The following is a 16,826-nucleotide window of genomic DNA, read 5'->3' on the forward strand; positions in this document are numbered from 1 at the left end:
AAAAAAAAAAAAAAAAAAAGAAACCACACCATGTAAATTATGACGTGATACATACAAACTCGTGACGTCACATTTTAGTGTACACATCTTAACGGAAAGTTACTCTCAATACACGTGTTGGCAAGAAAACGATGGAGATGTCCAGTGAAAATATTGACTTTGATTCTTTTAAGCAACTCCATGGACCTCAACTGCAGACCGTTCCTGAAAGGTTTTGGGAAACATTATTCAACAAACTTCGTGGACAGGTAGGACATTTAAAATATTTGGTTTCACGCAGGTGCTTTCGTCACATTCGTGTTTCCTCAGTACTTCTTTTCATGTTTGTTACATTTTATTTTGGTTATATCAAGACTTAAAAAGATAATTTTCGCTTGCAACTTAATGATACGATCCTGGTGTATTCGACGCAGAAGCAGTTGTCACTTTCATTACGGCAGTGTTTCTTTAACCACTTTTCTTCGACGTCTCATTTCGTTCCTCTACCCAAACAAAAAGACATCCCCAAAATTAAACTGTCTGTTTTTTTCTTCAATATAAGTTTTAATTACGGCCTTATTACAATAGCGTTCTCCCTCTTTTCCATCCAGCAGCTGTGGCGACAGGACGTTCTTTCAGGCTGTCCCAACTCGACCCCGACGTGTGGTCGAAGCTTCCTTTGGTATTCTAGCGGCATGCCTGTTTGACCCAGGAGCGAAACGGCTCTACAACAACCTAGAATAAATTATTGTTCTGTTGTTACCGTTATCCCTCGTGTTGTATTTCTGGATTTAATGATTAATATAAGAACTGGGGAGAGAGTGCCGAGTGGTCATATCTCATCCACTTCTTATAGGGTTACGCCGAAAACGAGTGGTGTGCATATTCTTTACCTCCGCCCGTTGGCCTATCTTGCGAGTGAATGTGGTGTGTTTGTCCCCCACCACTGCTTAACAACCGTTGTTGCTTTGTTTATGTCCCTGTAATTTTGGCAAAAGGGATCGATAGAATTAATACCAGACTTAAAAATAAAAAAAGTCAAATGGATCGAGTTGCCTGCTTGAACTCATGAAAGTGCTGAATGTAGTGAGACAGTGTTGAAAAAGTATTAGCAAAAGAGAAAGAGGCAATAATAAAAAAGTGTTTGAGAAACTGTTTCGTATGCCAACTCTGCAATGCTTTGTATGTAGGGGAAAGAAGTCACCATTTGGGTAACTGATTTTATGAGCTTCTCCTTGATGTCTGTTACAGCAAATAATCATGATAATTTCTGTTTGAAACACCAGCTTAATAATGAGAAAGTAATTTTGCTAAATTCTTAATTAATTTTCAAAATTAATTGAAATGAAGTCAGTGTATTTCTATGGAAATATGGTAACGAAAGGGTTAAAGTGATCGAAATTTACAACATTCCATCAAAATTTCACATTAATTTATGCTCCAAACATCAGTTTAGTAATGATGGTTATTTTATTAAAACCTTTATTTTCAGAATTAAATTTGAAGAGAAATATAGTAAAGCCATCAAATTCCTAATCTCCTGTGTAATAAAGAATTTAATCTATGCAAAATACTTCACATATTTCGTATTTTTTTCCTGCTAATCTTAGATCAAAACTCACTTATCTCTACCAAGGGAGTTTCTCCTCATTTATTATTAGTTTTCTTTTATTTGGTGTTGCTTATTACAATCAAAATTAACTATATTTAGAAAACTTCTTGAAAGTAAAGAGAAACAAAAAGACGAACAACCACAGCAGCAACAGAACAAAACATTGTGTTTCTGCCCTAATATTTGGGTGCTTGCCATTCATCATCATCATCATCATTTACTGTCTGTTTTCTATGCTGGCATGAGTTGGACAGTTTTGACAGGAGTTGACCAGCCAGCGAGCTGTCCAGGCTCCAATTTTCTGTTTTGTTATGGTTTCTACGGCTGGATGCCCTTCCCAATACCAGCTATTTTGCAGAATGTATTGGGTGCTTCTTTTACATGGCACCAGCATCGGTGCTTGGTACGTGGCACCAGCATCAGTGCTTTATATGTGGTGTCTACATAGGTACTTTATATGTGGCACCAGCATGGGTCCTTTTTATGTGGCACCGGCATTATAACCACTAAACCCTTCACATAAATGACACCAATTTAAAATCATCAATTTTATAAATTGTTACATTCAATGTAACAGGTGCAGGCACGGTCACGTGGTGAAGAAGTTTGCTTCAGAATCACGTGGTCATGGGTTCATTCCCATTGTATGGACATTGTCAGTGAGTGTGTTCTTCTATAGTCATGGGTTGATCAATGTCTTGTCAGTGAAATTTGAGAGATGGAAACTAGAAGAAGCCTACCATATATCACCATCATCATTGTTATGTGTTTCTTAGATCTGCTGGCAACAAGGGCTGGAAACAAGAAGGGGCATCCAGCCATAGAGAATCTGTCTCAATTAACTTTGTCTGACCCATGCAAACATTGAAAAAGTGGACGATAAAATGATGGTGATGATGCTGTCTATATTCTTGTGTAAATTTAATTCTTCTCCCTTATTTTCTCTCATTTTCTGTTCTCGTTTCACAAGGTCTTTGATGCGGGTGAAATCTTTGCAATGCTGCAGGTAGATTACACTGAAGAGGAAGAGGAAAATGAGAAAAGCAGCAGACCCCTATGGAGGGTGGTCACACTTTCGGACATAGCAGCAGACGATGGAAAACAGTTAAGTTTCTTTATAAATTCCATTATCAAATTAACTACACACACACACATAAAGAAAATGTAATGCAAAGGAATAAACGATCATCTTATGAACTTCATTAGCTTACAGCTGTTTCTGCTACAAGATGCAGTGGACTCGTAGTTGAGTGTCTTGAGTAACCCCTTATAACTTCATTGGAGCCTCTAATAAATATATATATATATATATATATATATACATACAGGCACACCTAACCATATGTTGGTAATTGTTTCCAAGAAATTTGGCTCAACTTGAAAAATGACTTTATCACAATAAAGCATTTAAAAAACTTTATTGTCTTATATTTGTTTTAATAAATGATTTGTGCATATTTTCCCATGTATTTTATTTGATTTTCCACTGCAATATTGCTGTTTAGGTGTTTTTTCTTGTTTTAAAGTTTTTATGCTTTTAAATATGTTTACTGAAATTGAGGTTTATTTTTCTCATTAATTTCTTAAAGAAAAACACAAAGGTGAAATAGGCATAACTTGAAATGATGTAAGACTTCATGTAAGTATTCGGTTAACAGACTACTTGAAAGGAATACCAACAATACTTACTATCCATTAACCCAATTAATGAAACAAATAATGCAATGTTAACTAGTTAATTCATAATATTAATCACCCTGTGAATCCAATGTATGTACAAACAACTAGAAGCTGTGCAGAAGGAGGCGAGCTGGCAGAATCGTTAGCCCCCGGGCGAAATGCTTAGCGGTATTTCATCTACGTTCTGAGATCAAATTCTGCCGAGGTCAACTTTGCTTTTCATCTTTTCGGGGGTCGATAAATTAAGTACCAGTTACGCACTGGGGTCGATGTAATCAACTTAATCCTTTTGTCTGTCCTTGTTTGTCCCCTCTGTTTAGTCCCCTGTAGGCAATACAGAAATAAGCTGTGCTTTTATCACAGTAAAATATGGATGAATAAGAATGAAGTTGACTTTTCAGTTGTGTGATGAACATTTCTAGGGGAATGGCTAATTATTGTTTATTAAAGGATTACATAATAGAGCAGAAATAACCAGGCCACTTCATCAGATGTGAATTGAAATATCAAAACACAATTCAGTCAAATTGTTGGTGGTGATGGGATGGGATGATGGTGGTGTCTGTGGTTTTGCTTGTGGGGGTGATAATGGCAGTGGCAGTGAGGCCATGATAGTGTTGGAGTGATGGTGGTGGTAGTGCTGGTGAGATGATGGTGGGCTGATGGTGGTGGTAGAGTGATGATGACTGGTGATGGGGGAAGTGGTACTGCTGGTGGGGGGATGATAGGAGCAGTGGTGGTGGCAATAGTTGTGCTGGTGGGGGTGATGACAGCAGTGGTGGTGGTAGGGTGATGATGATAGGAGTGGTGATGAGGATGGTGGTGGTGGCTGATTAGGGACTAATAAAAAAAAAAATGCCCAGTACAATAATGATTACCCTGTATTCCATATTGTTGCAGCATCTACCTGATTGACCATGCCTGGACATATGATGTACAAGATGCTGAGAAGCATCTGAAGCAAATTCCAAGTCTTGTAGACAGAATGGCTTCTTTGATGAATATTCCTGTAGATGAAAAATCCTCCGATGACATTATCCAAGAAATTCTCAATAAAATGTGGCTGTAAGTAGATTAATTCATTAAATCTTCATCGTTTGAATAGATTTTTCTGTAACTTTATTTTAAATTTATTTAGTGTGACAAACTGGAAACATTGGTATGTTTACATGATGATGTTGGTGGTGGTGGCAGTAGTAGTAGTTTCTGCTGTTCCCCTTCCTTCCTCCGCATTATATTTTCTTTCTTCTTGGGGTTGGTGGCATTAGGGAAGGGTATCCTGCTGTAGAAACCATGTCCAATCAGATCGGAACTTGGTGCAGTTTCCCCCAGCTCTCAGTCAACCTATCCAACCCATGCCAGCATGGAAAACAGATGTTAAAATGATGATGATGGTAATGATAATTTTCTTTCATTCTTTAATTTCCATCTTTCCATCTTCGTCTTTTTTCATTCTTGTTTCATTCATTCATTCATTCTTCTTTCATTAAATGATTATGATGAGGACACAACCAGCCAGCAAATGTAATGGACAGAATGAAGTTTAAGGTGTGAGATTAAGAACCTGTCTATGTTCGAAGGCTACCCTTACGTAGCTTCATGCATTAACAATTTTATGGTGGAAGAAAGGAATAGTGGTGATGATGATGTTGATGATGATGGAGGTGGTGGTGGCAGTGGGCTGACTGACTGTGATGATGAAGGTGAGGTAGTTGTGGATGCTTTGATAATGATGGGTAGCGGCAAGGCGGTGAGGTGGCAGAACCATTAGCATGCTGGGAAAGATGCTTTGTGGCATTTCATTTGAACATTGCTGGCCTTGTGCAAAAAAATTCGAAACCAATCTTTTGCATTAGTAAAATGGTAAACTGGCAGAAGTATGCTCAGTGGCATTTCATCTGTTTTTTACATTCTGAGTTCAAATTCCACCAAAGTCAGCTTTACCTTTCATCCTTTCAGGGCCAGTAAAATAAGTACCAGTTGTCTACTGAGGTCAATGTAATCAACAACATACACCTTCCCCTTAAATTGCTGGCCTTGTGCCAGAATTTGAAGCCCAATGAAGACTAGCTGTGGTTATAATGATGAAAAAGAAAATGTATTTAAATTCTGTTTTGGTTTTGATTTAATTTTTAATATTTTCCCCCTTTTTTCTTTTACTTTTCCAGATACAATCAAGTTTACAGTTTTGGTAATGAACCAATGGTAATTATATGAGACTTCTTTTATAATTTGTTTTTTAAAACCATGCTGAAGACTGAGGTTGTTTTGTAGGAAACTGCATTACAAGTATTTAAAAAAGTATTGGTTAAATAATGGGTGACCCCTTTCAGTCATGAATGACCATGGGATTGCACCTAGAAAGTTACCCTCCCAGGCACAAGCCTAGGCAAGGTTGTTTGTGAAGACCAGCAGTTGCCCATATATACCAGTCTCCCCTCTCTACGCCACTGATGTTATCCAAGGGAAAGGCAAACGAGCCGATACAGCTTGGCACCTGTGATGTTGCAACTCATTTCTACAGCTGAGTGAACTGGAGCAACGTGAAATAAAGTATCTTGCTCAAGAGCACTACACGCTGCCCAGTCCGGTGGGGTGACACACACACACACACACACACACACACACACACAGTTTGACAGGCTTCCACACAGTTTTTGTCCATGAAATTCACTAATAGAGCATTTGTTGACTCTGAGCTATATTAGCGGGCTCTTGTCTTAGCTGCCATGTACTGGGACTGAACCTAAAAGCACATGATTGCAAAGTAAACTTCTGAACCACACAGCCATACCCTTAAAAGCCATACTTTAAAAACTACTCCTAGATAGACATATGCACACACTAAAATTATGTTAACATTTGCATTACATTAATTGAATTTCTTTTGAAAATCTGCTTCTTCCTTTTTTCTGTAGGGTTCTGATGAAGCGATGCCACTTTGGTATATTATGGATGAATTTGGTTCAAGGATCCAACATTCAGATGATCCATCTTTCGGTGTTGTTCCCTTCTACTATGTTTTGGATCAATTATGTTATTCCGTCATATTTCCTCTTAAAGACCTGCAGGCTAAAGGTAATTGTGTTTCTCTTCTATTTTCTATCTGTAAAGCTGTTGCATTTTGATGGACCAATGCTTGTTCAGTCCTTTACGAGCACAGGCATCGCTAGGCATAAGCATGACTGTGCAGTTAAAAAGCTTGCTTTCCAACCATGAGCTTTCAGGTTTGGTCCTATTGTGTGGCATTTTGAGCAATTGTCTTCTACTAAAGCTCTGGGCCAACCAAAGCCTTGTGAGTGGATTTGGTAGGCAGAAACTGAAAGAAGCCCATTATGTAGGTGCTGGAGTGGCTCTGTGGTAAGTAGCTTGCTTAGCAGCCACATGGTTCTGAGTTCAGTCGCACTGCATGGCACCTCCGGCAAGTGTCTTCTAGTATAGATGCTTAGTGGTATTTCATCTATCTTTATGTTCTGCGTTCAAATTCCGCTGAGGTCGACTTTGCCTTTCATCCCTTTTGGGGTCAATAAAATAAGTACCAGTTGTGTATTGGGGATGATGTATGAGGAGGTGCTGAAAAGTTTGTGGCTTTTGGATTAAAGAAAATCCAGGAGGATCAGTTAATATTGATTTTATTCAGCATATTCCCCCTCTCAGGTTCACACACTTGTTGCAACAGTTTTTCAGTTTTTCTAAGCCCTGTAAAAGAACTTGGAAGGTTCGGCCTCCAAGCAGGCCTTTCGTGATATTCTTAAAGCCTGGAACTTTTCAGCACCCTCTTCCTCTTGTGGCAAAATTCAAAACCAATATTTATATGATCTTTGATATTTATTAAATGACTTCCTTTTGTTTTTTTTTTCTCTTTGACACATTTTTTTAAGTATGCTTACATGTTTATATTTACAACTTCTTTACTATTTTTGTGGGTTGAATTCAGATGCAGTCTCAAGGAATTACGTTCAGAAACAGTACTCCGCTGTGGAGCATTCTGCTCGGCTCATCCCATGGCAATATACCGACTTAACCGACATTGATTACACTCCTAAGGAACCCTCTGATGCTTATTTTTATGTAAGTTCCTTCTTTTCTGTCCAGTGTCTTGGCCCATTAATCCTGAGTTGCCTTGGCAACCAATTTGATTGATTAAATGTCGTGCTTTTGAATTATGCCTCTTTACATTCTTTGTGTGAGATGAGTGGTTACAGCTGTTTCGATGCTGACAATCTGGTATGGCTGGCAGAGTATTCAGCCTGTTTCGGGGGAAAGTATGTTTTTGGTACTGGAGCCAAGCGTGCATGCACACACACACACACACTTGCACTCTCACACACATATGCACACGCCATTTTCTCCTTCCAGAGTCGATAAAATTAGTACCAGTCAGACATTGGTGTCATTCGCTGAATCATTAACACTTCAGAAACATTGTGTCACCTGGGATTCGAGTACTTTCATCTGGTACTCCAATACCCTCATTTGATACTTGTGTCCTCATCTGGTACTCTTGTATCCTCAGCCTGTACTCCAGAAACTTCAGCTAGTACTTCAAAATGGTACTCCAATACCCTGATCTGGTACACTGGTATACTAATCTAGCACTTCAGTACTCTCATCTTGTACTCTAATATCCTTGGCTAGTACTATAGTACCCACTATTGATACTCCAATACTCTCATTTGGTACCCTGAACTGGTAGTCCAGTACTCTCAGCTTGTATTCCATTGCCCTCAACTGGTATTCCTTTACCCTCACCTAATACTCCTCTCCAGAGCTGGTACTCTGGTACCCTAGTATCCTCAGCTTGTACCTTGACACCCTTAACTGGTTCTTCCAGTAACTCTCACCCAGTTCTCTCATGGATGCTCTCTCATGAACCATTACCTCAGTCTGTTCTAACACCTTTGTCCAGCCATTCATTAATCTATTGATGTATTTCTTTCTTTAGGAATATCGCTCTAAATTTACCCTTCCCGATAAAGATGAGGAACCTTTTGTGATGAACAAGAACATACTGAAGGCCTACATAGACTATGACACTATGGAGGGCCATTTGACTGATCCACGTTTTGTTGTTGTTGATGACCGTGATTCAGCTGATATTTTATTTGTGAAAGAAAATTTGAAGAATTTTAAGTAAGTTGCTTCCAACACAAGCACCTTGTTAACTTCTTACTTCTCTCTTCATGTATAAATAGGTAAGATGGCCAGGTTGATGGAGTATTATTCAAAGTTTCAAACCCAACCGTGGTGTTTTGTTGTCATTGTGTTCCTGGACAGAACACTTTAATTCTGTATATACTGGGAAGTGAACTCTACAACCATTTGGTTTTTGGGTTCAATCACACTGCATGGTATCTAGGGCTGTCGTCTTCTACTATAGATACCCCTGGAGTGACCAAAGCCTTGTGAGTGGATTACGTAGATGGAAACAGAAAAAAAGAAAATTCTAATATCACGACGAATTGTTTTGTAACTTAAAAACATATAAATAATTTACATATTATATTTAATAATATATATTTATAGGAAAAATAGAAGCTGAAAATGCACTGAGAATTGTTAAAATATTTTTTATTAATATATTTAAAGTTTTAACTGGTTTCGCAGTTTACACTGATTTTCAAACACTTTCAAATAGAAAGACGTGGCTTATGTCGCAGCTGTCTAGCTTCTGACTAGTGTTTGAAGTTTGCCGTATTATTATAGGGAGTTCATGGCTCAATTTAGTATATATTTTGAAGAGGATTTGATTGGTAGAGGATAGTCACATGACTGGTCTTAGAAATTTTTGTAAGTTCCCCACTACATTAGTGTGTTAGTATCAAGTGACAATGTTTGGTGTCATAAGTTATGGCTGACTGAGCATGTCCAAACAATCAATGCTCTGAATGTTTTCTGTCAAGTGTTTGTAGAGAATGAATACATGATTAAGTTTATAACCTTTTGTACGTTTCCTGCTACGTCCATGCGTTAGTGCCACATGACAGTATATTTTGCACCTAAAAAGAGGGCCAACATGGTGGAGTGAACATGTTTAGTTATAATCAAGGCTCGCGAAATTTAATCTGACTGGTAGGAAAATGAACAAGAGTTGTTTGTATGTAGTCCAGTGGCTGAAATTTAGGTTGTTAGCTGTGTCTGGGGAGGGTCATATTATCTTAATGCCTTATTATCTAACACACTCACCGGTTTGATTTCCACTCATTATTTATAGTGGCAGAATGAATTTTGTGTGTGAATAGTTATTTGTGTATGTACTCTGTTAAAGTTATGGCTTGGTTTGTACTTTTCTATGAAAGTGTTTTCTTTGTTTATCTATACTTCATTTGTGGTATATATTTTATATATATATATACATACGTACATACAAAGCATGTGGTTATGCATATATTTATTTTTATTTTATAGAAATCTGCATCATCTTGTCAATCAATTCCCAAACGAATCTCTTGTCACTGTAAAAGACTTGTTGGCAGTAACTGGACGACGATCTGGACTGGACCGTAAAAATGAAGATACCTTAGAATATGGACCATCATGGCTGCCCGTCACCTATAATCTCAATACTGAGTTACCTCTGTTTGTATCCTATTTCCAGCACCGAAAGAAAAGGTATATTACTACTTTTGTTTGTCCATTGTGTGTCATTATATTTCAAGGTATGGCTGTGTGGTTATGAAGTTTGCTTCTCAACCACATTGTTTCAGGTTCAGTTCTACCATATGGCATCTTGTACATGTGTTGTCTACTATAACCCCAGGTTGACCAAAACCTTGCTAATAGGTTTAGTTGATTGAAATTAAAGAAAGCCTGTTATGTGTGAGTGTGTATAATATACACGTGGCTGTTGTGAGGGGATTTAAAATTAACTCATCTTGGATCTATATGTGCAAATACAAGTTCCATAGTCTGGTTTGGCATGGTTTCTACCGCTGGACGCCAATCACTTTACAGAGTGTACTGGATGCTTTTCACTTGGCTCCGGCATATGGTTTTTATGTAGCATCATCAATAAAAAGTGTGGAATGCTTATATCTGTGTGTGTGTGTGTCTATGCTCTTGTTTCACTACCATGTAGTGTCATTTGTTTTGTATGGTCTGACATAATACTCCTTTAGCCCCACATGTAATTTCAAATGTAACCTCATCTGTCTCCACTCATGTAGCTTCGCATAGTCTGACATCATGCTCGTTCAGACTCACATGCAGTCACACACGTAGCTTCACATGGTCCAAATGACCTGACAATGTTCGTTTAGCCTCACATGTAGTCACCCATGTAGCTTTTGATTGTCTTTCAGAAATCTGGATAACCTTTGGATCTGCAAACCATGGAATCTTGCTCGTGCCCTTGACACTCACATAACTGACCAGCTCCCTTATATTGTCAGACTTCAGGAATCAGGACCCAAGGTGAGCAGAACGCTGTTTGTGTTTGTTTGTTTTCATCCATATATCTTCAATGAATACACCGTTTTATCCTCCACCCCTTCTTCCCCATTCCTGATAAAAAGTAAAATAAATACCAAGGTTGATACATTTGACTCAAATGTCTTCAAGGCAGTGTTGCCCCAACATGGCCACAGTCTAATGACTGAAACAAGCAAAAAGATATAAAGTAAAAGATTGTTGGTGAGGGGCAGGCTTGGCTGCATGGTTAAGAAGCTTGCTTTCCAACCTTGTGGTCTTAGGTTCAGTCCCACTGCACAATACCTTACTTTGGGCAAGTGTCTCCTGGCATAACTCCAGGGTCATCCAGGCTGTCACACTGCAACAAAGATTGGATCGTGTGGTGCTTTGATGTTTTTCTCTCTGTTGTTTTCATTTCCTTAAATGCATTTCTTTGTTTTTCTTCCTCTCCCAAACAGGTTGCTTGCAAATATGTTGAAGATCCATTGCTGATCCACTTTGAAGGTGTAGGATCTGTCAAGTTTGACATCCGATATATTGTTTTGTTGAGAAGTGTGAAGCCATTGAAGTTGTATGCGTACCAATGTTTTTTCCTTAGATTCTGCAACAAGTAAGTTACCTTCAAAGTAAATACGCCACTTCCAGTCATTTAAAACCTATTAGAAAACATTACTCTATGTAAAAAGTAAGTGTAATCACGATAGTGAAAATTTCCTACATGATTACGTAACGAAACGTGCATAAGAAAATAAAGTGCAAAATTAGCTTATGGGAGGCCCAACTTTGTTCAGAGGGTGATTTATTGAGACATTTCAATTAAGAAACACGCATAAAAAATAGGAAAATTTCCAAAATAAAATCATTTAAGACATAGCGTCCAAGGGAGGTAAATCCAATAGGATTAGAGTTATCTCCCTTTAGAGAATCTGCGCGCGCGCATACTCATGGACGCACACACTCACGCATAGAAAGAAAGAATTGTATATGTGTGTCTGTCCCCACCCCCTGCCATCGCTTGACAACCGATGTTGATGTGTTTAGCTGTTTCGGCCAAAGAGACCAGGAGAACAAGCACTAGGCTTACAAAGAATAAAAGCCTGGTACTTATTCTATCGGTCTATTTTGTTGAACTGCTAAGTAATGGAGACATAAACAAAGCAACACCAGCTGTCAAGCAGTGGTGGTGCTGGTGGTTGGGACAAACACACATTTCAGTCATCAATTTTTACTTTTTTTATATTTTATAATGGAATGTCTTTTAATTTCTCTGTTTTGATATTTCTTAAGGAAATATTCTTTGGACAGCTTCAACGACTACCAGAAACATTTCACTGTGATGAATTATGATGATAGCGCTCCTTTAAGACAGGTGAGTCACTACGACAGTCATAATTGCCCTCGTTGTCAGCATAATCCTCATTGTTGTCTTTGCTATCTTCACAGTCATCATCAATAGTAACCTTAGTAACACACACACATTGGGTCATCCCATAAATAATTCTGTTTCTTCAATTGCATGAACTAGAAGTCAGAGGTGGATGGGACAAACTACCTGCATCAACTTGCTATAACAGTTGGTAGTAATTTTACCTTCTACTTATTCTTAGTGCAAGTTTTGGAGAGTGCAGTTCCATTTTAGCAGTTATTTCTTCAAAGCTATAATGAAGTAACTTAGTTTATATATATATATATATATGAAATAAAGGAACATAAAGCAAAATGTTCATGCACATTTATCCAAGCAGTCTTCATATATCTATGTGGCCATGACTTTATTAAGTATAGTTTTCCTGTCCCAGTCCAACATGGCTTAGACATGTCTGCAATAACAAATCTCATTATGCTTTCATCTCTATTCTATAAACTCCAATTTTATTTCTTCACATCAGGTTAACTACGATGAGTTTATTCCAATGTTCAACAGTCAATTTCCCGAATATCCCTGGGATGATGTAGAAGTAAGTCGAAGCAAATGTTTTTTTTTGTTGTCTGTTTTCCATGTACATGATGTAAGCAATCCCATGCAGTCTGGTGATTGGATTCCGGGCTTTCAACGCAAGAGACCTGGGTTCAATTCCTGGCATAGGAATAATTACCTATTATGCATTGAAAGATATTTTATAGGCACAGACATGGCTGCATGAGTGAGAGACTTGCTTTCCATCCATATGGCCTTGGGTTCAGTCCCACTGCACAGCACCTTGGATGAGTGGCTTCAACTATAGCTCTGGGCTGCCCGAAGCCTTGCGAGTGGATTTGATGGATGGAAGCTGGAAGAAGCCTTTGTGTGTGTATGTGTGACTGAACTCGTATGCATGTACACATGCCTGCATGTATGTACAAATGAATTATAATAATCCTTTATGTTATCCAATTTTTCAGAAAGAGATCTTCAAATCCTTTCGCAGTTTATTTTTGGCTGCCACAAAAGAACCTTTCCCCAGAGGAATACCCCACTCCCCACAGTCGAGAGCCATGTATGGCATTGATTTCTTGCTTAAATGGGGCACTGACGATGAAGGTGAGTTTGATGAGCTTTGTTGATTGTCATTAATTGACGATGGTATTAATTCTTTTATCATGCTTCTGTTAGTATGCACCATCTTTAAAAATAACAGAGAATTTAGTAAAACAAATGTCATTATTTTGTCTGTCTTTACATTCTGAATTTTGGCCTTCCATAAACAACCTTTGATCAGACTTATGCCTCAGAGGGTAACTTTCTAGGGGCAATCCCATGGTCATTCATAATTGAAGAGGGGGGGGGGTCTTTACCCTTTTAATGTTTGTAACCATCAAATGATGTCAGGACAAGGTTACATACACAAGTAGCCACACATATATAAACCAATGCATTCAAGTGTTAACCTCTCCTCCCTGTCTTTAGCCCCTTGCAGATGGGAAGTAGTTCCGAGTGCATTGAAACACTGTGGGCAAGCAGTGCAATGCCTTGCTCTGTGTAGCCTAAGAAGAACCTGTAAAATTCCTTGTATGGATTGGCCTAATACCTATACTGAGGGGTTAATTACATCACTGCCCCTGTCAAAACTCTGCCTGATCTCACCTCTCTGTTCTGAATATTTCTATTTCTATTCCTTTATTTAAAATATAAAAAAAACTCACCTTTTGTTTTATATTCCTTCTAGGTAATAAGAAAATCCTGCCAGTTATCTGCGAAGTGAATTTTGTCCCAGACTGTTACCGTGCCAACAAATACCACCCGTCTTTTACTAATGATGTTTTCAGCTGCCTGTTTTTGGATGACATCGAAAACCGACCGATTATCGAAATATGAAAAGCAAAAGTTACAGCAATTAAGTTAAATAAACTGTAGAGGAATAACAAAAAAGATGTTATGATGAAATAGTTTTGAGTTTAAAATAAAATTTTTACTCTTTTATGTTGTAAAAAATGTTTTGTAATTAATTAATTGAGATGGAATGATGATAGAATTAGAAGAATGCTGTCTGTCCTTATCATCACTATCAACATCATTTAACATCCATGTTCCATGTAGGTATGGCCACCGTTCTACTTTCGGCTTTGCCCTTTTTTTTTCTCTTTCAAGAGTTGATTAAACAAAACAAAACCACCTGACAAATCGTAAGGGGTCAACAAACTGCTATTCCATATGTGCATGTGTATATATATATATATATATATATATATGCGTATGTATATATGCGCATATATATGCGCATATGTACATAAATGCATATTCACATATACAAGCTAACCTCTCTCTCTCTTATATATATATATATACGACAAGCTTCTTTCGGTTTCCGTGTACCAAATCCATTCACGAAGCTTTGGTCGGCTGGGGTGATAGAAGACACCTGCCTCCCAATGTGCCACGTACTGGCGCTGAACTCGAAACTACTTTGGCGCATAACAAACTTCTGAAGCACACAACCTTGCCTCTGCCTGCCCTCTCCCCTACATACATAAAGAGTGAGGAAAGGCGAGAGGAAGAGAGAAAGAAAGGAGACGGGTTGATATAAAGATAACTAGAGCTGGTAGCTAGCAGCAATTTAGTCCGATACTAATAATTGAAACAAAGCAAAACTGAGCAATATTTTAATCAGTCTAATTGACCACAGTTGCAACTGTTTGGAAAAACAAAATACATTTAGAAAATAAAAAAGAAAACAATGGCCAACATGCGATGTTATTTATAAGCGTCTTTCATGGAAAACGACGCCATGTTCTAAACTATCTTCAATTACATCTCGACTGAGCTTTGATTATTGGAGTCACGTTTTTACGTAAACAAAAATAAAATATCTAATTGTAGTCTTAGTGGGCAAATATGGGCTGTAATTGTCTATGTTGTTGTCTTTGGTGGTGTTGTTGTTGTTTTTGCATACTGCGCAGAGCAGGTCGAATAATTAAAGTTAATCTTCGAAGGAAGCCAGAATCTCGTCAGATGGATGTCTAACGTAATAGAAAATGTAGAATGATAATGTGGAGCAATTATGGCGCCAGTGAACAATCAAACGCTGAAGATATTTCAGGAGCAACGATTATGTTTGTACGCATGCGTGCTCGTATGTATTTGTATGAATGTATGCACATATACCTCAGTACGACACCAGCAAAACAAGGCATGGCTGTGTGGTAACAAGCTTGCTTCTAAACCACATGGTTACCTCACTCCAATTTTTCTCTATCTAAAGTGGAACATCCACCGATACTTATTGCCCGACTTGTTGAGGAAAGTGTGCACCTGACGACATTCTAAGTGCCATGCACTCAGTCTCGGCCTATCCTTTACCCAAGACTACAGCTCCGTCAAGGAGACGAGCTGCGGAAGGGCGTGTCTCACAAACTGAGCCCATACACGTTTACCTTTTCTAGAAATCGCTGCAGGTGGCGCAACCTGAGTGCGTGTCTGCGCATTAAAATCCATGGTATGCCTAAGCCGCCACGCAAAGGAAGTTGGCAGCAGACTGACCGCCTGACCATTGGAACGCGTCCTTTCCAGAAGAAAATGAACAGGACATGCTCCAATATCATCAAGCAGTAACTGGGGAAAGGCACAACGGCCAGACGATAATTAATGACAGAGGCGATGTAGGCATTCGCCACCTCTGCCCGACCTTTCAGGGACAACTTCCTCTCTGCCCATAATAATAATAATAATAATAATAATGGCTTAAAATTTTGGCACAAAGCTATCAACTTTGGGGGAGGGTGTAAGTCGACTACATCGTCTCCAGTACTCAACTGGGACCTGTATTGATCTCGAAAGGATGAAAGGCAAAGTCGATCTTGGCGGAATTTTAACTCAGAACGTAAAGAGGCAAAGGAGACCAATTAAATAAGTTTCAAGGTGACGAAATCCTTCAAGGTGATGCCCCAGTATGGCCGCAACCCAATGACTGAAACCAGTAAAAGATAAAAGATTCGAAAGATAAAACACGACAAAAATATCAAAGAAATCCAAAGGGAAAAACGTATAAAAAGAGAAAAATGGAAACGAAATACGTAATCCGGAGGAATTGAATGATAAGTCTTCGTGTGGAATGGTATCCAAGGAAATCTTTGGCAGAAACCATTTGCAAGAAATCTAATTTGCGTCTGAAGTGTAAAAGCACTGTTATCGATAAGAACAAGAGGAATAGGAGGAGTGGGTGATTAGAGGTATAAGGGAGGAAAAGAGGTGAGGTGAAAAGAAAGAGATAGAGAGGTAAAATGTGTGAGAGAATGAGAGAGAGGTGGTAGAGGGAAGAGGAAAGGTTTTCAGGAGAGGTGAAGGGAGATAGATAGATAGAGAGGTGTTAGGGAGGAAGGAAAAGATTAAGGAGAGAGAGAGGGAGAGGAAAGAGAAGAGGAGAGAGAGATAGATGGGAGGAGTAGGGTGGAACAGAGGTGAAATGTGAAAGAGAGGAAGGTGGTAGAGGGAAGAGTAAAGGCTTTCAGTTGAGGTGGGGCGGAGGGAGAGAGAGAAGGAGTGCGGGAGATGAGGTAGAGAAGGAGAAATTGAAAGTATAAGGGGAGAGAGATGGAGCGAAAGAGGGGGAGAGAGATGGAGCGAAAGAGAGGGAGAGACAGAGATGGAGAAAAACAGAACAAAAGAGATGTTCTATATTCTTAGTCTCGTGTCCAGTGAGTTCAGATGTACCGGAAAGATTTGCTTAGG

The 16,826-nt window shown here is 38.7% G+C and overlaps 1 protein-coding gene across 2 annotated transcripts; it reads left to right on the forward strand.

The window, feature by feature from the left end:
* The first annotated feature begins 15 nt into the window (after positions 1 to 15).
* Positions 16 to 14,091, forward strand: LOC106877541 (tubulin--tyrosine ligase-like protein 12). Of its 2 annotated transcripts, none has more exons than XM_014926466.2 (14): positions 16 to 248; positions 2,562 to 2,695; positions 4,172 to 4,336; positions 5,440 to 5,476; positions 6,190 to 6,349; positions 7,209 to 7,342; positions 8,217 to 8,404; positions 9,680 to 9,883; positions 10,573 to 10,684; positions 11,140 to 11,291; positions 11,969 to 12,050; positions 12,571 to 12,639; positions 13,064 to 13,202; positions 13,828 to 14,091. In XM_014926466.2, the coding sequence occupies exons 1-14, from the start codon at positions 132 to 134 to the stop codon at positions 13,974 to 13,976; spliced, it is 1,842 nt and encodes a 613-aa protein (XP_014781952.1). In that variant the 5' UTR covers positions 16 to 131; the 3' UTR covers positions 13,977 to 14,091. The 2 variants fall into 2 exon arrangements, with proteins under 2 accessions (XP_014781952.1, XP_014781953.1); XM_014926467.2 differs by lacking the exon at positions 16 to 248 and adding an exon at positions 3,181 to 3,230 and having other exon boundaries at positions 2,563 to 2,695.
* Positions 14,092 to 16,826: the final 2,735 nt, after the last annotated feature.

Source organism: Octopus bimaculoides, chromosome 24 (genome assembly GCF_001194135.2).
Source record: "Octopus bimaculoides isolate UCB-OBI-ISO-001 chromosome 24, ASM119413v2, whole genome shotgun sequence".
Classification (NCBI taxonomy): Eukaryota; Metazoa; Mollusca; class Cephalopoda; order Octopoda; family Octopodidae; genus Octopus; species Octopus bimaculoides.